The following is a 23179-nucleotide window of genomic DNA, read 5'->3' as shown; positions in this document are numbered from 1 at the left end:
CAGCCCCACTGTGCTGGTGCAACAAAATGATTACTCTAGAAAATCAACATTTACAAGATATTATTAACTTGACCTGAGATTTTAAAGTGAATTCAACTACAATAACAGCACCAATAGTATTAATATTATTTATGTTTACGCATACTTTAGATCATGTAGTGTTTTCTCCATGTACGAAGCAGATGCGTTTTTCTGATTAGACCATTAAACTATCTTTCATTTTTAGACTATCCTGGTGCTCCTGAGGGACCCTTGGAAGTGTCTGGAATGACAGAGACCTCTTGCACAATAAAATGGAATGCGCCTGAGAGCGATGGAGGTACTCCCATCATCGACTACACTGTAGAACAGAAGGAGTCTTCAAAGAAAGCATGGCAGAAGGTGAGACATTACTCAATTATTCATTCTATCTCCTCGAATCTTTTCATTTTTTATCTAAATGTCATAGATATTAATTTTCCACCAATTAATGAATTCTTATAAAAATATTCAACCACCATGATCTTTCTTTATTTCTTTTACATAGAAGAAAATAAATTTTTCCTCCAGCTACTGTCTAAAGTGCTTACTTTACTCCCTGGAACATAATTCTAAAGTGTCACTTTTTCGCTCTCGGGACGAAAAAAGAGAAAAACTCCCTAGAGCGTAAAAGTAACTCCATTTAAATAGCATGGGAAGCATCTCTATTTTAATTACTTAAATTTGAAATATGGAGTGAGCCATTTTTGATAGCCGTCGAGCTGATAATTGGTACAACTTTTGCCGATAGATAGCGCAATCGGCAGTGCCAATCAGACGACCGGTTTTTAGTAGGGCTCTATAAATACCTTTATAGTGCCTTAGTTTTTAGGTTTTAGATTTTAGGTTATATTGTTAGAAAACATTGTCACCAATAACGTAAGTTAGTAAAATTATTTGATTTGCAGTATAAAAAAATGTAGATGGAAGAAAAATGTTGTGTACATCACGAGCGAAAAATACTTTTTCTCCCTCAGAAAAATTGTTGCCCTCGGCTTCGCCTCGGGCTTCAAACTTTTTCCCACAGGGAGATAAAGTTGTACTTTTCACTCTAGATATACAAATAACTATTTATGGTTGGTATTATTCATCAATACAATTACAAATACCAATAATAAAAGTCAAGATAATTATGATGTTTTACTGACAGGTTAATATAAAATACTAGCCGGTAGGCTCGTTTATCCGTCTAGTTTGTGAAGACATTCCTCACAAACTCTTTGATCCTTTTTGAGCCCTTCTGAAGATAATAAGCATGTTTTTAATTAATCTTACTTTTCCGTGGATCTCTAGTGTTTTTCATAATCATTTCAGTGTATAGAGCCGCATAAGGTTGTCTATTGTTGGTTCACATTGAAACTTATTGCTTGTTTTATCAACTCACTTTCGTTCATGTCTCTCTAACATACACATTCTGTAACACAATTTTCCACAACCTGCTAGAGACTTGAAACTTTCAGGATAGGCCAGAACCCCCTATGATATTTTTGTTTCTGATAAATTTACTAAGCCTAAGACTCACTCCAGACCATTAATATAACTGATTATTGCATATTTTGGCCAGTTGAGTTTGGTATCAGCGATTTGCTAATTTCTAGATAGAAATTCACAAAAATGTTTAATGAATTACTTTGCTAAAATTGTGAAATCTATCAATGTTTGAATTATGTAATGTTTGCAGGTTGGAGTCACAAAAGAGTTGTACATAAGCATATCCCAAATGAAGATGAACACAGATTATGACTTCAGGATAACAGCTCGTAACAAAGTGGGTACTGGACCACCATACTACAGTGATGAGCCAATCACAGCTGGAAAGAGAATAAGTAAGTCACTCATATTTCCAAAACTTCAATGGTTTATTCTCATTTCAATGATAAACCGTCGATTAGATTCTATATTTATTGCTGCTTTCCTACATTGCTACAATATTCATTGGTTTACATACCAAATTACATTGTTTTTCGTGCTTTTTTCATATATTTTCCAGGGCTAATACTCATTTCGACAGGTTGAGTCTTTACATAAACAATTTGCTCCATTATCAATATTTCAATTAACATTTTAAAAATTATTTTTACGTAGAGTCTCTCCTACGTTTTCTCCATATCACAGAGTATTTATTCTATCTCAATTTTCCAGTGAAAATCTTATTCTTCACAAGTAATCTTTCAAGATTACAAAATCTTTTTTTTTCATTGATTTTTCAACAGTTATCGACAATTTACTATGTTATGAAGCCATAATATTTTATAATAATTAAAATAATTTCATAATATTGACACTCAAAAGAAAACATTCGTTTCCAACAGATTCTAGTTTCATGTTTAATTTTCTACAAACGTTTCATAAAAACTCTTGAAATTTATCGTATCACCGTCATGTAAATATAGTTAACGTTATTTATTACTATTTTGTAGTACTTGAACGGGTAAAACCTATCTGGATGGGGGCATCGAACGATCAAGAGAGAACAATACCCCTCCTTCAACGCTGGTTGAATGGGAAACAATAACTGTCAACCCATGTCAATGCTCAACTAATATTAAACAATAGATCTTTTAATGTCCCCATCCAGATAGGTTTAGCAGCATAAAATATATTTTCATAACCTTTTCCAAAATCCACCCTCTTGGTCCGAAACTTACAACTCGACATAAAATATATCAATTAGCACAAGGAAATTAGTTCTTTGATAATCAGAATAGGCTCAACATTGTGTTCTATAGTAATGGAAATCAACTAATTTTCTTTCTTTAATAATAATGACTTGAAAATTCTGTTTTGAAACAATATGTACATCTCTGATAACCTGATACGAGTTATAATATCCTTAGATTAGCAATTCGATTGTACATCAATAAAAACTGGTATATGCCTTCACGGTTTAGATCTTTGTCGCATCTTGATAAGCTCTGCAAGGACTCCATGTTACACCAAGAGCTACAGATTATAGACTGTCTAATACTGTAGTTGGAAATTATAACTTTGATGGACCTGTACAGAACACGGAAATTGGAATCCCGCAGTAAAAGTCTAAGCGTGGAATAACGTCACTAAACTTAACAGGATGGGGGCATACGATTCATTGCACAAGGGTCGAAAATGTGCTAAATCTACCTGCCAAAGGGTCTCGCAGTTGTATTGTTCTAGCTTGACCGTCCCATGCCCCCATTGAAATAGGTTTCACCCACTTGAAATCATATTTATTTATTTCATTCCACAATCAGATCAAATTTATGATTGAGAGAGAATGGGAGAGAATCAACAGGATAAACCCAAAACTGTTTCTCTCCCTAATTTTGATAAATTATATTATATTTTTATAATTATAATATTGTTTAACTTTCATAGGACCTATAGAATTATATACATAGAAATTCATAATATTGACTAATTTTTTTCTTATAATATGTTGTATTGTACTTGATTTTATAATTTCCATTACTGTACTCAGGTGCTCATGTCTTGACTGATAAGGCTATTTACGTATTGCTGGGATCTTTCCCATCAACAAAATTGGGTGGTCCTCGTAAGTAATGGGACAAAGAAAGTGAATGGAATTCATTTTGTGATGGAATCCTCTCCTTTCCAAAACATACTTACCAATTGTTGTACAAAACACCTATCCTCATTTCTCAATATTCACTGGTTCATCTCGAATGTTATTTTAAGTAATTTGAATTGAAAATTGTACATACTAGTCGAAGTAGTGATAGCAGAAGGTATCTCTGAATTTGTAAATACTTTCAAAGTTCTCTGAGATACAGTATTTAGAATTCCAAATTTTAGAAGATTTCAAAAGCTTTTTTACGAGTGAGAAAAATACACGAAACAGACTCAGCAAATATTTTTCTCATTCTATACATTTTATGCAAGCTGAAAAATAATGTTCCTATGAATAGGCTACGATCATCTATTATAGATTTTGCAACTATTATGTAGCTTTTGTAAATATTTTATGGGTGTATGCAATCACATATAATGTTTTGTCGATAGAACAATGTATTACCTACCCTAATAGCATAATATTACCTGTAGAAAATATTACCATTGTCACTAGCATATAATTGTATTGACCTCCAGTACATTTAAATCAAAGATAGACCGGTTGAACCATGCATGGAACTTTTTACTGATTGACCTGATATCAAATTGTAAATACACCTGTTAGAATTTCAAGCCGACTTGCTTGTATGAACTTCTTAACATACGGTATTTTATTCTCAAACATAAACTTCAATCTCATCATTGAGAGTGAGACACCCACCTAATGGACGATAAACCATGTTATGTCAGGACCTACCACGTTTATTTTTCAAAAGCTCTGAACATATTGATGTTTTGCCCAGAAAATATTGGAATAACGGCATTTGATAGGTATAGTCAATTCAGTTATATTGGATAGGTAACGAAATTATGATGGATTCTACTATGATCCGGGTCTAATTTTATCTGTCTCAAAGGCAAACAACACGCCAAACAAACAATAAATTTATTGAAAACAAAAAACAATGTTGACTTATGCTAATCCCGTAGGTTTTGTTTTGTAGGTTTGTCGCTGTACTGTCTTGTGTTTATGTAATAAATAGTTGCATATTATTCATAGTTGCATACATGCATTCAAAAATTTGTAAAATTGTCTCAATTATCAATTTAAGAAATTCAATCAGACTTTTTATTTGTCATGTTTCTATAAATATTTTTAATCTTCTCAGTTGATAGAATTTAATGGCTCTATCAGTTTAAAATATTGTATGTTGCTCAACTTTTATTACTAGCAGAACAATACTTTATTCGATTGATTTATTTTCAATCAATTATAGTTATTGTTAATTCCTATCAAAAACTGAAGAGCTCTCTCCTAAAAAATTGACTCAACAATATAAGGAAGAATCAAAATATATCGTGTTATTTTATTTATTATTTTTTAGTAATGTTTCAACAAATTAACAAGAGTTAACTCATAATTTGCAATTTGCAGCTCCACCGTCGGCACCAACAGACTTCATGGTCACTGACATCACAAGCAAGAGTGTAACGCTCAAGTGGGGACCACCTGAGAGTTCTGGTGGAACTGAACTGACAGGTGAGCTGTCCTTTGTTAGTTCCAGAAAAGTTTCTATGCGCAATTGTGCTATCTGATATTACTTTGAATAGATCATTTGATTCACAAAACTCACAGACATAGGGCTATACTTTCTATTTACGAGCGTTCCTGGGTTGAGAGTACGACTTAGTTGCTTAGTTAGTACGACTCTAGCAACTAATTAGTTGTAATTTTGACATAGGCCTAGTACTTGGTACTAGCTACCAAGCTTGGTGGTAGCTTTCATGAATAATACCCTTGAGGTTTAAAAAATAATGTTTTTCCTGTACTTTGTTTAGGAATAATTTATTCAGTTTCAAACATTATTTTATAACTCTGTTGTGTTGAATAAATGCATGCTTAATAAAGAAAATGGTTATGGATGAAGTACATTCGTGTAAAAGGGATTTATCCATAGCTTGGTAATAGCGGTGTAATACAGTAATTAATAAGATACGACGATTATACATAAGATGTAGTAATACATTATACAGTAATTATGTAATATTATTAGAAGTTCAAATTAGTTCCATATTATTCATGTTCTGTACTTTATATTCGACGTCGAGGAGCGATGACTGTGACAAACTGGTTTCAAGTCAAACATTATTATATTGGGTTGAATAAACGTCATTGAACTGGTTTTTATTGGGATTGAAAAATGTAAAATCGTATGGCTTTTTGTTGATGGTGAGTCCCTTCCAGGAATTTGAAGATATTCAGTGAATTCAATTTGACCTCCAACTCCATGTTCAGGAAGTGACATAAATCTCTTGAAGTCTGTGTCTATCGTCAAGGTCAATTATTTACTGTTTTTTACAAATCAATAACCAAAATTAATAAAATTCTCGATTTCTTTACAGGGTATATAATTGAAAAACAATCAATAACCAGTAGTAGATGGACAAGAGTTGTCACTCTGGATGCAAGTGTTCTGCAATACACCATCGAGAATCTGAAAGAGAAGTCAGAGTTCTACTTCAGGATATATGCGGAGAACTCTATAGGACTCAGCACTCCAGCATCCACTGGATTAGTTAGTCTTTCTACTCATGCCAGTGAGTATTTCTCTTCAAAATCTAGAAATAAAAATGTTCTGTCTCATTTATATCAATAGACTATAAGGCTACTTTTTTCAACTTTTAATCATCGTACTAGAAATATTTGTCTTCAATGGAATGATTCACAGAATTTACAATACTTACATGTTATGTAAATTATGCGTGTGTTTTCGAGCACTACGCTCCGCTCCATGTTATGTAAATACCAACGATCATTGTACGCTGAATATGAGCCTTCAAATGCGTCTAGAATTCACGAAACATATAATTACTGGTGTGAGAGTGAAAATTTATATTGTCTAAAAAATATTTCAATCGGCTCAAGTTTTATTAAAACTTAAGTTTGAAAGTAATTTTTCCATGTATAATATTTTCACATTATTCCCATTATAGTACTTTCTTTTTTATCAAAATGATTCCCAGTTCAATAATGTTTGCACTACACAAAGCAGTTCAACAATAATAACCAAACCAGTTAACTGGAAGAAGTAGTGATCAGTTTCCAGGATATCATGCACTTGATATGTCAATGTTTTTTGCAAAAGGAAAAAAACATAATTATTTATTCTTCTTGGATTTAGAGGATTGAATTTGATCACCATTATTTTATCCTTTCTTTATCGGCTATATAGTGTTCAATTGTTGTAAAAGTCAGCTTTTGGGCTAAATGTGTTGTTTTTTGTGTGACGCAGCTGTTCCTTCACCACCAACGGCGCCGCTGGAGGTGCGAGTTGTGGCGTCGCACACGATCATGATCGAGTGGGGCGTGCCGGAGTCAGACGGTGGCGCGCCGCTCGAAGGATACAAGATCGCCATCCGCGACATGAAGAAGACTATGTGGATGGAGGTCGGGCAAGTCAGGGCCGATGTTCAGAAGCTCTCTGTCAAAGATCTACAGGTAACTGAACCACCTACAAGACATACATCAACTCCTAAACCAAGCTATTTCGGAACTAAAATAAATGCTAAAGTGGGAGTCACATTTCAAAGTCAGTTGTTTGCATTCAATTCAATTTATTCACAGCCAACAATTCAAATTGTAAAACAATTGCATAGTTGTCACTTTGCTTTTCCACAGCCTTCTACATAAGATAGTTGTGATTCATGTCATCCCGGTAGATCAATTATGGCATAATTTCAATTGTTGATTTTTGTTAGCAATCAACTTTGATTGTGAGAGACTTTGAAACATGCACTGTATTAACTGTATTAACTTAATCAACTTTGATTGTGAGAGACTTTGAAACATGCACTGTATTAGCACTGGTTGTAAGGCTTTTTCAAACATAAATTTTAGAAGACAAACAACTCACATGAATTTTATTATTGACTGTTAAAATAGAATAGAAAGAAAATTCCCCAAATCTCAAATGAAATTCCTAATTTTTGCAAGATTAAAATTTACACAATAGTTCTAGATCAGTAGACTAATTCTATCTCAAATACATGTCATTCATTTATTATATGATGTACCTATTTTATCTTCATTATTGTTTAGATAAAACATTGTTGTAGTTCATTATTTTACTACTTTGCCTACAAACAGCATTCCTGGCAATTTGAAAACGTTTTGGAGTTGGAAATGGATAGAGTTATCTGCTTTGCTTTGTCTAATGGCAGACAAGTATAGTAAACTAATGTCTAGTTAGACATAGACATATAAACAGTTAAGTCTCTACTCCTACTGGCGTACAAGTGTTTCACTTATGCCAGTAGTTCTTCACCTCCAGCCGTATTTTACAGATAGATGATATAGATATTTAGAATAATAATTATTGTTTTTTTCTGATTGTCACATCTTTGTACTGTTTTTGTGTTTTGGTGAAATAAATTGAATTGAATTGAACTGAAAATGTAAATCAGATTCTCACTTTAAAACGTGAATCTCAGTGTAGCATTTATTTTAGTTTGGAAATAGTTTACTTGGTTCAGGAGTATGGTTGATAGTTAATCTATGACTTGTGGTTAAGTGTAAATGATTCAGTCTCGAAAAAAGCTCTCTTCCCATAAGATCGCTTCAATTTCAAGACTTTTATCATGACTGGAAACCATCCAATTTGAATGGTCAGTGAGTAAGTGAGTAAGTAAGTAGACCAGTGAACATATTTTCCAGACTCAGTCTTTTCGACTAATAAAAAGAGCCATATTCTAATCTCTCCTCCTGATATTGGCAAGTTATAAAAATCTTAATCTTCATATATTCAAAATATATAATAGAGCCATGTCAACATATAAAAAGGCTTGATTGAATCGAGCCTGAACGTCTCTTTTGACTTTTTGACGGAAGGAAGAAAGTTGAAATGAATAATGAAGGCGAGCCTGCGTATCTTTATTCTGGATCATCCAGTCGGAAGTCTAGGGGTCTCCGCCCCCTGGCTGGTCGGATAAGGCGAGCGAAGCGAGTCTGCCGGCTAGTCGTATGCAATAAATTTAGAAGATAGTAGTGTGTTGAACAATAGATTTCATTGAATAAAACGCACTTACAGAATTAGTGAAAATTATGGAAACAGATCTATATTTATTTTATAAGGATAATTCAACTGTAGGTTCCGTTATAGATCGTATACAATTAAAAAGAAACTTTTCTGTTACTTTAAAATTTAGGTCCGCCATCTTGGAACCGTCATTTTGAATCCAAATTCATTTTTTTAATGGGAAGATGGTAATATGATACATGATTTCGATACAGAATTTCAAGAGAAAATTAATGGTTAAAACCACACATCGATATCTCATACCGTTTCAGAGACATTTAAAGATACTAGTAAATTATTCAAAAATGAAATGAATAAGTACATTAAAAGTCTGACAGATCAAACGTTGCTGTTCAAAGTGTTTAATATGTTATTATATGTTACTATAAGCGTTTACTAGCACTTTAGAAAATATAATTTGATGGTATCTTTTTTGAATTTTCCATGTAGGTACCCATTCTCTTGTGTTTTATATGAATAAATCTGATTTTATTTTATTTGATTTATTCCATTTTCGTATGATTTATTATAAATTAAAATAATTCTGAAACGGTTTGAGATTTTGATGTGCGGGTTTCGCAATCTATTTTTTCTTGAAATTCTGTATTGAATTATGTATCATAAGACCACCTAACAAGTTGAAAAAAATGAAGCTGGATTTAAAATTGAGGATCCCAAGTTGTCGGACCAAAATTTTGAAGTAGTTTTCAATTCAAAAAGAATATCCATTGAAACCTATACTATCAAAAAATCCTTGTAGAAGAAATATTAAGCTGTTTCCATAATTCCCATCAACTCTGTTCTTGAATTGAAAATACTGATGCAATAATAAGTATGGATTTCTGGTTCAAGATACGGATATCTACCACAGTCATGTTCATCACTAAACGTAAAAATTTAAAAGTGTAACATGAAGATTAAACAGAATGTTCATCGGTTTGAATGATACAATTTGATAGATTCAATCGAATTTTATTCCGAAATAAATACTTACTTAATAAATAATAAACTTTATTACAAATGTAAAAATTTAAATACAATATTAATATTGAAATAAATGAATAAGTATAGGCATACATGAATATGAATATCTTGCTTGGACTTGCAAGTCCGTGTGCAAGTAGTAGTCGCTCTTTAACAGAAGCAAATAAGAATTAGATTAAAATGTTATGTTGATGGTATATTACAATCATTCCACGGAATAAAAAACAAATCATTTTTTGCACAATAATGATATAAAGTTATAACAATCTTGATGGAACATTTATTATTTGACGGTTTTGAATGGTTCAATATAATTTGACGGCGTTTAATCTATTCAAAAATAGATGAAGGGACTACTGAAAAATAGTCAGATAGGTATTTCTTTTAATTTAATGTGAATGGTGACAGCAGCAGAGCCTCCGCAGCACCCGGGCCGGGCCCAATATAAACGGAGCAGCCACCTGCTTATAGACGGCAACACTACATCACTTTCAACAACTTGTGCTGATGCATTCCAATACAGCCAGTGTCAGACAGCTGTCAAACATTATCCTTTAATACTCTTGATTTTTATAATAAAAGTTCATTTTTAATGGTCTTATGAAATAATCATTAAATTAAATTTGGTTGGAGAATGTGACTTCCAAAACAAGAAAAATAAAACATTACTAAGAAACCCCTCCACATTTTTTCATTAAAATATTTTCAGTTATTTGAAAAATGTCTTTTTTCATAGCGTAGAAGAATTTATATGAAAAATATATGTTCCATCTTAGTGTTTCTATTTTTCCTTGAACTGCCATTCAATACTTTACCTTCATTAAAATTGGCTCGTTAATGGATGCATCAATCTTTGGTATAAAACTAACACACTGATCAATTGTGTACTGATTCTTAGATCGTTAAAATTTATTATTTTTTGTGTTATTGCATCATCCGGCTCTACACAGATTATCAGCTCTGCTTAATTGGTCTGACATATCGCTTATCGACGCCCTCGTAAATTTGTCATCCAAGCCATTCAAGCATTTCTTATCATTCGTCAAAGATTAAATTATCGCCTCCACCAGATTCTTTAATGTGTCCAACTCTTTAATGGGGCATTCCAGTATAGAACAGTAAAACTTAATTATTCTCTATCATACTACTTGCAGTAGAATCAGCTCTTTATAAACTATTTTTAGCATTGTGAAAGAATGGGTCATAAACTTTTATAGCTGGCTGTTCCTAAACATAATCGTTCTTCAACTGTCATATCTTATTGTATCTTGGTTATCTGAAAAAATTAGATACTGAATCAACGTTTCCTTTATATTCATAGCGGTTGAATTCAGATTACTATTCCATGTTGAATATGAGATTTTAAAATTATCGCTAAGTGATGCATGCTTAGATTAATATGCACAATATTGAAAGCATGAAAACGTGACTTGAATGCTCCTATGTGAGTAATTTCACTAAAACTTTATGTGAAATAGCAACAGAGGATATCAAGTTAAGAATCAGTAATGATTAGAGCGTAGTAATAAAAAAGAGAGAAGTCTTCATGATTAGAAGAGAACAAGGAAGATTGAAATTTCTACTCTTTATTTACCGTACTTGAGTGTAATTTATTACACTTGAGCTGAATTAAAATGAATAATGTCTTTAAAATTTAAATCCAGGTCACTCAATCAAAAACTTGAACTAGCTAGATTTATACTGTGTTATAGATGGTTCATTCACGAAAGAAATTGCAGGAAGCTAAGGGCTGCCGGCCTTTTAGTCTTCACCATCTATATTGATAAATACATTTTTAGAATATGATTCACAACCCATGTAATGGCTATTTTATTTTTATTTTACAGGAGGGCCATGAATATATGATAAGGATATTTGCTCGTAATGAAGTTGGACTAAGTGATCCCCTCGAGACAGATGAGCCTTTCCTTGTTGTTAGACCAACAGGTACGTACATTATAGCAAAGAAAAAGCATACAGGAAGCGCATGCTTTCTATAATGATAATCAAATAAATATCTTTGCCGGCCAGGATGGCCGAGACGACTAAGGCATTGCACCCTTCAGTCTGCTACAGCTACTTGGTCGTGGATTTGAATCCAGCCAGTAGGCATGAATGTTTGATCATCTCAACAATTCACTCACGCACTATCTATTACCCATGCACAAGCTAAGACCTCATGTGGGCATCATCCATCCGTATTGAGAAAACGCAATAAAAACTATGAGCAATCTCTTCTTATAGAAGCCACAATGGTTTTATTCTATATAGCTTCATCGAGGTTTGTTATCATAGTTACCAGTTGTGCGTTGTAACCAGTTTTAATGTAATCTCACTAAGTTACCTGAGAAGTATAGTGCTCATAATGGTTAGTAAATATTGGATAATGTTCATAATGGGTAAATAGCCTACTCTAAGTCACATGTCATTGAAAGAGAATAAACGTTGAACCATACTCGACAATCAGGTAGAGTTATCGGATAGAGCTACAATCAGGTAGCTTCAGATATTTTTTCAAATTACAGGGTTTTTACAAAAATGATGAAATGCATAATTACCCAAGTACTATTCCGAAATAAACAATATTTATACCAATGGAAAGTGAAAATTCCAAAGTTTTTATAATAACCCGTCAATAATATTTTACTAGTCAATACATTGAGCTTCTATTAGACTAGGCAGCAAGAACGAGCAGTCAGCCGAGCTGCCAGGTCACACAGTCAGCCAGTTGCTCATTCTGGCACAAAGCATTGTTAGAATTATTGTAAGAGAAACGTTGGTATTTCCTCTTTTCTATTTATTGGTATAAATATTGCTCGTTTCGGATTAGTACTTGGGTGATTATGAATTTTCAAAAAGGATCCATCACTTGTAATAACTGTGTATTTCGGAATTATTGATGGATAGCAGTGAGCTTGTTTGAGTGTAGCGTAGATAAACTCAACTACTACTTTGAGTATTGATAACTCAATAACACTACACACTGCAGCACAATATCAAATGTAGAATTAGATCATTTGAAAATGGGATAAAAGCATTCTTATTCTGATGAAATATGAAGGATGAATGATATATCGGTACTGTATATTGCTATCATCAAGTATTTTTGCTGTTTCTAATAGATGCTTCCTCGCAAAGCATGTCTAGTGTATAGAAATTTTGGAAGAGCAGGTCAATAAATATTTTCTTATGAAATGAGTAAAAATATTTCTATGGGGCTGTGTTGGACTAATATTGAGATGCTTGTAAATTATTCCACATTTTACTCAGCCATGAAGATTAGTATTTTCATGGGCTATTGTACTGCTTACTCTTGTATATGGGTTATAATGAGAATACAAATTCGAATAGAAGAACCAAGTCGAATCCATACAGCCCACCAACGGTGTATGCTTAAACCCACTAAGCTATTTGGCTCATCAAGATGCTATCATTCTTTATTTTGTTCATGGGTTTTCCAACTTCAAACCCTAGAGCAAATTACTTTTATACTCCTTGGAAGAGACAAATAAAAGTTTGAATTCCTATACTGTGTCTTATGTAGACCATTTTTGGTTTTATTTTTAACTGGTATTCTATTGTAACTGTAATAGGGCATATTGTTTTGAAATTGTCAAAGTAGTCTGTATCATTTGAAATGTATGAATGTGTTGTTTATGCTCAGGTATGGAAGAAGACATGGATATGGAAGAAATGGGCTTGGACAAGGACACTCCATCGATCAGCTACAGCACAGAGACGACCACCTCGTGGATGCGAGAGGCAGGAATGGATGCTGACATCCACACCTACGCCAGAGGATCTCTGTTGAGACGAAGTGAATATTTCTTCCGTGTTTGGTACTACGCAAAGCACTTGTTCAGATAATCAAAACAAGACTGAATACTTTGTACTCTCCCGACCATTCGCCATCGCCATGTTTCTATTCCATGCCATTCTTCATTGTTTTTATATTGTATTTTACTATTATTCATCCGCTGTCACAATACGGTATTGAAATGTAATTACATTCACTTTTATTATTACGAATCTAGTCAAAAAATGACTGTATGTAGTTTGTATTATAATTTTATTTATAATACTGTACATTTCTTGAAGTATATTTATATAGTACAGATGTGAATGCCTTTTGTGTGGCATCCACTTGATTTTCTCGGACTTCCCTTTTTACCAGTTTTGAGAATGTCCCGTTTTATTCTTATACCTGGTTTATGATGAGACTCTGTGATACTATTGTTGAGATTTTAGTTGATACCTAGATGAATTCTATTGTTTTATCTCTTGTAAAAACTTGAATCGTTTGGAAGTGTGCGAATTATCCCAAAAATCTACACACATAACTTGGTGTTTATATCCTTGGAAACCTATCAAAGAGTTTGATCGATTTTCAGTTGAACGTAAACACTATGAATATTTATTATATTTATATGACACAGTACCGCTGTGTATTGTGTTGATTGTTGACTATGTTGATTGTTGATTTATTGAACCGAGATTGTAAATCCCTTAATAACATATTATATTCCCTCGTTAAGTGCATTTTGCTGTTGAATAAAATTACTCATACTTATAACATCACAGTCTTTATTAGATGAAAGATAATTGTACTCTGAGATATATTCCTTCTGCATCTGAGAGAGACAAATATAGGTGCAAATTTCCATCATTAGGAATGTACTGCTTATTGTATAATTGTCTCTTCAAACTTATAACACCTGTAATAACAGTTATCAAGATTGTAAAAATGATTCATTATATTATTCAATGCAAAATAAAATATTTAAATAAAAATTGTCGTTCTTTCTTTCCACTGTATCAATACATACTCATGTAGATCAACACAAATTCAAGAATGATCTACTGTAAGTTACCTACATTGAATTGCTGGGAAACTTTTTATTTTTTTCTGCGTTTATTGCCACATAAGCTCAGTATTGAGCTATATCCACAATAGACAGTATTGGAGGAGGCTGTGGTTTAGAACTACGCGAGGTCTACTGGTCACAGAACTAATAGTTTATGTCACAATGTGGAACACGTAGGCTGCACAGTATGTAGGTACCATGAATAGAATAGAATTTTATTTCAAACGATAAAATACGTGAAAAATTTCATACCAAATCGAATATGGATACCTTATTTTTATTCTTCCAATACCTAGTAGATGGAGTATATGCTTAATATTATAATTATGATTGCCGATCCAACTGCTTTCCTGTGCATGGACAAAAGTTGAAATGTTGAAGGAGAGTAAAACTTCATGTATTGGAATGATGTGATTATGATGAGCGAGAATGAGAAGCAGTAATCAATCACTATGGAAAAAATGAATATATTATTTGATTATTATAGAAATAACTAGTACCCTTTTAAAACTTTTTTACTATTTTGTTTTTAAGTAAAAAATATGAAAAGTGTACTAGTTATTTCTTTAATAATTTAACAATTCAAGTATGCTAGCCCTATTAAACTACTTTATTAGTAAATACATACGTATATTACGTAGCCTACATATGTATATTATGTTCACTATAATAAATAATCTATGATAAAGATTCATACATGCAAAATGGATGTAAACAGAGATGAAATTTCTTTGTCAATGTATATATATATATATATATATATATATATATATATATAATACTAGCCGTCAGGCTCGCTTCGCTCGCCATATCCGTCTAGCCAGGGGGCTCCGCCCCCTGGACCCCCGACTGGATCGCTTCGCTCGCCTGCATTTTTCATTTGAGCATTTTTATCATATGTTAGGACAATCCAGTCGGGGGTCAGACTAAACGTCTGGCTAAACGGATATGGCGAGCGAAGCGAGCCTGACGGCTAGTAATATAATATTCCCAGGATTGAAGTAGCAGTGCCCAATCAATTTTTTCGCGATAAATGCATTTAAATCTTCAACTTGGTGCCAACCTAACAAAGTCAACTCAACTTAATGCCAACCTGACAAAATTATTAATTTAGTTGCCAGTTAACAACTGTTTCGAAGAGGTACTCTATCTAGATTATAGTTCTATAGTAACATATGATATGGAAATTTCAATTATAATTAAGAGATTGGGAGAAGAAGAATATACATGCTAAAAGACGAACTTTAAACCCTTAAAAACAACCCTTAGAGTTAAAATATTGCCAAAAGATTTCTTAGTGCGCCTCTAAAGGGCCAACTGAACATACCTACCAAATTTGAACGTTTTTGGTCAGGTAGATTTTTAGTACTGCGAGTGAGTGAGTGAGTGAGTCAGACAGTCAGTGAGTGCCATTTCGCTTTTATATATATATAGATAGCACTTAACAGAAAACACTTTAAAGTTTTATAATATGAATATAACAGGATACACACGACACGGATAGCTTAAAAACACTTAAAAACTTACATTTAAACGAGAATTTTCGGGGAGCTGGGCCCCCTTTGTCAATCAACCAGGAAGTGGTTGATTAATGGAAATCTCACCACTTCACTTCCTGGTTGATTGACAAAGGGGGCCCAGCTCCCCAAAAATTCTCGTTTAAATGTAAGTTTTTAAGTGTTTTCAATCTATTTATATCTTGTGTCTACTGTTTTAATTTTTATATATATAAAAAAAGGAAACACTTTAAAGTTTTGTAATAAAAATATAAACAGGAAAGTAAAAATCTGGTTTGGCACACTCACACAACTTTCCTTGCCGTTATGAAAATTGATCAACTGACGCTAGTGTTTCCGCGCATATCAAATCTACTATTCTGAGATCTGAGACAGCTGGTGACAGGACAATAGCGCTGCAGACAAACGAAGTCTGCTATCTCTTCATAGTGAATGATTTCATAGAATCAACAGTTGCCAACAGTTTGCAATTGAATAATCTTATTTTCTCGCATTTCGAGCTTATTTTCAATTTTAGGTGAAAATGTTACTGAAGATAAATTGTGGAGACTTTCATGCTGAATCTTTTCCACTTAAATTTTTTAGTTTTAATTGTATCTGAAGACTGATAATTGGGAATCTAAAATCAAACTTTGCATAGATGGGGCGGTGCTCTTTAAATTTTTACAGATATGGGACTTGTGGCAGTCGATAGAGCTTATCAATAAATTTTTTAGGTATGAATTTAATCAAAATCGTTGGAGCCGTTTTTGAGAAAATCGCGAAAAGCCCGGTTTTTGACAACATTTTCGCCGCCATCTTGAATCGGCATTTGATCGAAATTGTTCGTGTCGGATCCTTAGGATTGTAAGGACCTTACGTTCCAAATTTCAAGTCATTCCATTAATTGGGAGATGAGATATCGTGTACACAGACGCACATACACACACACATACAGACCAATCCAAAAACCACTTTTTTGGACACAGGGGACCTTGAAACGTATAGAAATTTAGAAATTGGGATACGGGTGCCTTAATTTTTTTCGGAAAGCAATACTTTCCTTACCTATGGTAATAGGGCAAGGAAAGTAAAAATAAACAATAAAAACCCCAAGATACAAAAACCTAAACTTTAAAAAATGTTGTTTGAAGCCTTTTCCTCTGAATGACACACAATAAGCTTATAAGACATGTGTATCATGCATGTCCTACCGTTATAGTGGTCAGAATGCTTATAATAGGGTTGCACAGGTGTGTTGCAATAAAACCAATAAAATTAGGGTTTCCTACCGTATACCTATTAATTATTGAGCAAGTTTATGCTTTATTAAGGTCAAGAATTTTTGCCTCAATGATAGCCTATAGGCTACATTAAATATATCGTACCTAACCTAAGTGAAAGAACCCTCAATTCAAGTTATAGGTTTATTTAGCATCATGTGGCCTTTTAAAAAATAAACTATCAACAGTAGCACAAAATAAGATTTTCTTGTAATAAAAATATAGGCTTATTCAAGGACACAGACATCGGCCTACCGGTATTGTAAAAAAGGGATAAAGGACAAGTTGGTCCATCGCCCAACATCTCTGTTCTCTGGTGAAAGCACGCTTTACTGATTATTCATCATATTATTATAAAATTAATAATTTTTATAGAAAAATCATTATTCATTCTTATTCATAACAACAGATTGTTGTAATTAACTCAGCTTAGAGGTTATGCTAGATTTCTAATAGCTAATCATAATTTAGTGAATAATCTGTAAGGTAGGCCTTCTACAATCTGATAATAACTGTCAAAATAATTTTAAAAATATTGAAAATGTTACACTCTTAATATGAATTTCAAGATTAATTTTAATTTTATTTGTCACAACTCCTTCTTTAACTTTGACTTTTTCGTGTTGACTTTTTGAGTTAATAACAATCCCATTTTCTGGGAATTAGATTGCCTGCAATCCCATAATAATATTGCTGCAACAATACTCCAAAAAGCCGGAAAGCGTCAATAAATAACAGAATATAAATTCTTAATAATTAATCTAGATGGTTATGGTTTTGTTAAAATTGAAAAATAACATTTGAAATTCTTCTTTGTATACAAGTGAGCGAGCTGGAACCTCTTTGTTGAAATTGAAAAGTCCGATATTCCACTTTTGTACCTCTTTGTTCCAAGCATAGCAGCAAGCACACAAGCAAAGCACGAAAGCAAAGCAGTAGGCCACTAGCAGTAAAATGCAGAAGCTACAGCATTTATTTTATGTGAAATGTGTATTAATGTAGGCTTGTATCTAAATGTGCAGAAACAGAACACTACTAAATTTAGAATAGTCTTCTGAAAAAGGTAAGTGAATTAAGCTATTATTTTTCAATGGATAGATTTATAAAAGTCAACAGGAGTATTCACCAATGGTGACGAGCCTTGGTGAGATTACCTTTTACTGTAGATTTATTTACTGAATTATTGGATATTTTAATTAATGCATCAAAAAAGCATATTGATTATATTATATGTCGCAAAATGTTCCCAAGCGAGAACTGTATATGAATACAATTTTGAATTCAACTGTAGAACAGTTCAGTTTGGATTGTGCATTTTGTATAATACCATGTGATGATTGATGCATTTTTGTATAACTTAGTTCCTTAACTTTTTTTTTAATATTCTTACTAAATTATTCTGATTATTTCTTCAAACTAATTTTTTTGTGAATTAGCATCTGTGCTCTGTCCTACATGTCTTTAACTGGTTCATAAATAAGTAAAGTTTGGCTATATTATTGACCTTATTGATATCAATAACAATAAGAGTTAATATTGTACCAATTAAATAAATTAATTTTGTATGTGTATTTATTAATTTAGAATGTAATTTAATTTTTCTGTGTGAAGTACCCAAATAATCTTTATTGCTAATAAGTAAAGTTCCATTTTATGAACAAGGTTATGTTAGATTTTGTTGTTCGTCCATTTGCATTTTGCAGTAATTGGAAATAATCGTGTTTTTAATTAATAGTGTTATACAAATTGCTTATAACTCATAATATTCATAACTAAATTATGTTAATTCCACTCTTTAAAGTTGAAATTTTACTTTGCCATACAAAATTATGTTTTACAAGTGGCTAGAGGCTCGGTGATCGATATCGTGTAAACTATACTATCTAATAAATATAATTAAATTAATTTGTTACCTAGTCATTCAAGAAACAATTGAACAAATTAGGTGAGTTAATCTTAGATGAATTAATGTTTTCTATCGATTGCTAACTTAGGGTGTGATTACATTAAATTCATAATTAAGTGCAAGTGCATGCTTGTTTATGCATGAACAAGTGTGCAGATGAGAAAAAAATCTGGAAAGAGAATTAAGAACATGAACATTAAACACTTGCTGGTTGCGTTTAATGTAAGCAGCTACATGCTAGTCACAACTTGTTTTAATGCCACTTTTTAAATTTTGTTTTTTAGGCTCATGCATGATTTGACTTGCAATCATACGAATCCAATGTGGTCACACCCCAATAAAAATAGCATTTACTCGACTAGGATAATAAAACAATGAATTAAATTTATAAATATGTTGGGTAATATTATTTTTCTCTGCGTTTTAAAAGCATTCGATTCAATAACAATAACACTTTGATTACTAAACCAATTTAGTTATGGTACGGTAACAATAAATTTAACAATTTTGTCAATAATGCAAAATCAATTTAGTTAGGTTAGGTACGCCTTCAGTAACTATAATATAAGATGATTATATAATATAATCTCAGTATGGTCATTAACTGTCACGCTCTTTCTTGATTGGCTAGCTCGATTAGGCCCGCCGCAAAGTAGAGCCACGCTAATCCACGCCATTCGAACCTACGCCGTGGGATGTTTAGTGAACCATTGCTATCAGCTATAGGCCTAGTAAACGCAAATTGGAGAGGCGGGTGATGTTGGCTCCATCTATGAGTGAAATTGATTAATGTCAACCAGTAAAAAAAGTTCAAACAGTTTGTCTGCTTCGTGTTTTGTTTAAATTTAAATGTCATCATAACCTGACTTCTCATTAAAAATATTTTTTCAAGATTTTTAAACTCAGTTATAACTGAATAATTTGGAATAAAAATCAACATTTCAAGCACAAATTTGAGCCTTCACCAAACCGGTGAAATTGTACAGGAGTATTTGTTTGTTTTTCTCTAAAACATAAATAAAACCTGATTTTAAAATTGTCATTTGATTGCCACATCTCCAATATTTAGAATAACATATGCAATTTAAAGCTTGATATTTACCAATTTCACTTTGAGATGGTGCCACCATCACCCGCTTCACCGATTTGCGTTTACTATAGCAATTGTTTACAAAATATCCCACGGCGTGGGTTGGAGTGGCGTGGATTAACATAGGTCTACTTTGCGCCGGGCCTTACGTGGTACAAATCCGCCATTAAGATTCCAAACAAACTTTCCATTCTTATTCCATTGGAAACTTGGAACTTATCACTTCTTCTACGGATTGGAAACATATTTTATACATACGATGAGTTTGGTATGACATTCTTGAAGGGAAATACTTTAACAATGATCAATAAAGATAATTTTTAAAATACTAATAACATTTAAAACATTAATTTTTCTTCCCTTGGGCTCCTTGTGGACCACTATCAGAGCTTTCGCCGACTACTTGATGGAAACCACTAATCTAGATAAATATGCAGAAATATAAATTTCAATTTTATTGTATTTCCTCATCCAATTTATTGGATTGAACTTCTAAAAAAACGTCTGATTTCGTTTGAAATTCTGAATTTCGAAGTATTTCTCATTTGAATATAGGTAGCATTTTATGAAATATTTAACCGCGATTAATTGCTGATTAACGTCTTGACTTCTCTGATTGATTCTCTTCATTCCTGAGTAGGCCTACACAACATTTTTAATAGTTGATATAATATGAGTTTCTGGTTGCAATATTAGCACGAGCAGTCGAATATAAGATTTGAATTTAACTAGATACCATAACAGGCGTAGGCCTAACTGTTCAAATCACTCATTCAAATTTGAATGATAGAAATCACTAATTATAAATGATAATTATTGTTATTGGTTATGTGTTTTTTCAATTGCTTACATGTTTATTAAGCTCATCAAGTAGTACTGGCTTGAACAATTGGCTCTTCCACAGTTTATATTCATTGTTGTGCTTTATAATATATCGTCAGACTTAGTGGCTCTCAACAAATCAAACTATTTTAAAATATTATGTACATATGAGAACTTGATCATTTTTTGTCAGAGGAGCAAAATAAATGATATTATGACCTATTTCAAAAGTTTATTGGGAATTTTTTGGATATCCAAATTACCTATCTTTCGTTTTTACTCGTAATTATCTACCATTTACCGTACGACCACCTTCCTATTTAAAAAAATTAAGTTGCATTCAATATGGCGGATCCAAGATGGCGGGACAGATTTTTAAAGTCATTATAAAGTAGTTTTTTCAATTTGAGTAGGATCCCCAATCACACTTACCGTCAAATTTACCTCTGTGTATGAGATATTATGCCGTTCTCGGACTTTTCACCCAACCTGTATGATTCCCTATGAAGAGATAGCAGACCTCATTTATGTTTCCAGCGTTATTGTCCTGTCACCAGCTGGCTCAGATCGTTGTTTATTAGTAGACTTGAGATGTGCGTGAACACTAGCGTCAGGTGATCAATTTTCAAGGAAAGTTGTGTGAGTGCGCCACACCAGATTTTTTAAAATATCATCTCTCGTACGCACTACAACATGCAGCTATTCCTATTTTTAATTCTTGAAACCTTATTCAATTTTAAAAGCTTAAGTAGGTGATAATAAAACTGAAATCAACTTTATAATTTATTTTTTAGACTACTTAATGGATATATTTTTTTATAAAATAAATATAAAAATGAAGATAATTCAACTTCATCTTCTTGATGTTTATTTTTATTAAAGCAGTGTATCTACTTGATGTAAATTTTCAATGTTAAACATTAATAATTATAATATCAATATTCTCAATTTAACTTATGGGGGTTAAATTGAATCGTTAATTTTCTTCAATTAGGTTACGGTTTTGATAAAAATAAAAAATAATAGCTTCTATTGATGAATTATAAATTACTTCTTGAACACTCCTGAATTGAAATTATAGTATGAATGCGTATTATTAAAGTTTCAATCTTATTTTATCTTTCCTAATCCAAAGTTATTGGCGCATAACAAATAGTTTCATTAATTTTCTAGACTTATTAGTTGCTGTTGGGAGTTTCATATGAACTGGCCACCAGCAGTTAGGCCTACTGCTCAACCAATCAATGCTAATTTATTCAACATTTTTGCTCCCTAGTGTGGTTATATTTTATTAGTATTGTATTATCTATTCTATAAAACTACCAGGCGTGATTTTAAATGGTAGGATTAATCTTTCAATAAAAAATAAAATTAATCTGACAGCCTGGTATTCAGCTTTTTAGATTTACAATAAGTTTAGTTGAAATGGAGAATGACTTTGATTCATGACATATCTAAAGTATGTTGAAGCTTCTGGTGTAAATACTAGTTGTCTAAAATGTGATGTAATGTGATTGTCACTTCTCATAGATATTAGAAAATTCATTTTAATACTTTACAATCAATTTTCTTGTTTGCTGTTGTTGTTTTTATCAGATCAGAACTTAACAGCCAGATCATTGATAACAATAATTTGAGTTTTTAATTGATTTGTTTGTGATGATTATATTCATTGATATCGAATTGATTAATTGTGCTTCATTAATTGATATCGACACTGCAGTGGAAAAATCTTAGTCACTACCAGTATCACTTTTTTGGAACGGTATTCGGCGATTGATTTTTCAACGTGCTTATGCCAGCAGAGACTCCAACATTGATCGGTTCTAACCTGCCAACAGTTGTATTCATTGTCCAGGCAATAATTTTACAATAATTGTTTGGTCTAGTCTGATTACAAAAGGCCTAATTATTAAACTTTGAAGATATGGTAATGTAAAATGATTTGAGATTAACAAGTTTGAAAGAGAAATGTGCTTCATTAGTTTCTATTGCATGTTTGTTGTGTTTTCGTAAAAGGGATTTTCGGAAGTATTTTCATATTAACTTATCATATAATTAACTTGACTCATATCATGCTCTTAACTTAGA

At 32.4% G+C, this 23179-nt stretch overlaps 1 protein-coding gene across 1 annotated transcript in view; it reads left to right on the top strand.

Moving 5' to 3' along the window:
* Window positions 1–14407, top strand: part of LOC111045387 (titin-like) — a 309506-nt gene extending 295099 nt beyond the window's left edge. The window contains 7 exon segments of the mRNA XM_039431466.1: window positions 227–381; window positions 1700–1844; window positions 5003–5107; window positions 5971–6165; window positions 6861–7066; window positions 11474–11573; window positions 13291–14407. Coding sequence (XP_039287400.1) covers window positions 227–381; window positions 1700–1844; window positions 5003–5107; window positions 5971–6165; window positions 6861–7066; window positions 11474–11573; window positions 13291–13493 — 1109 coding nt within the window. The 3' untranslated portion in view covers window positions 13494–14407.
* The last annotated feature ends 8772 nt before the right edge of the window (window positions 14408–23179 follow it).

The sequence above is a fragment of the Nilaparvata lugens genome, chromosome 6 (assembly GCF_014356525.2).
Source record: "Nilaparvata lugens isolate BPH chromosome 6, ASM1435652v1, whole genome shotgun sequence".
Classification (NCBI taxonomy): Eukaryota; Metazoa; Arthropoda; class Insecta; order Hemiptera; family Delphacidae; genus Nilaparvata; species Nilaparvata lugens.
The sequence above is the reverse complement of the archived record's forward strand: the minus strand, read 5'-3'. Positions and strand labels throughout refer to the sequence as shown.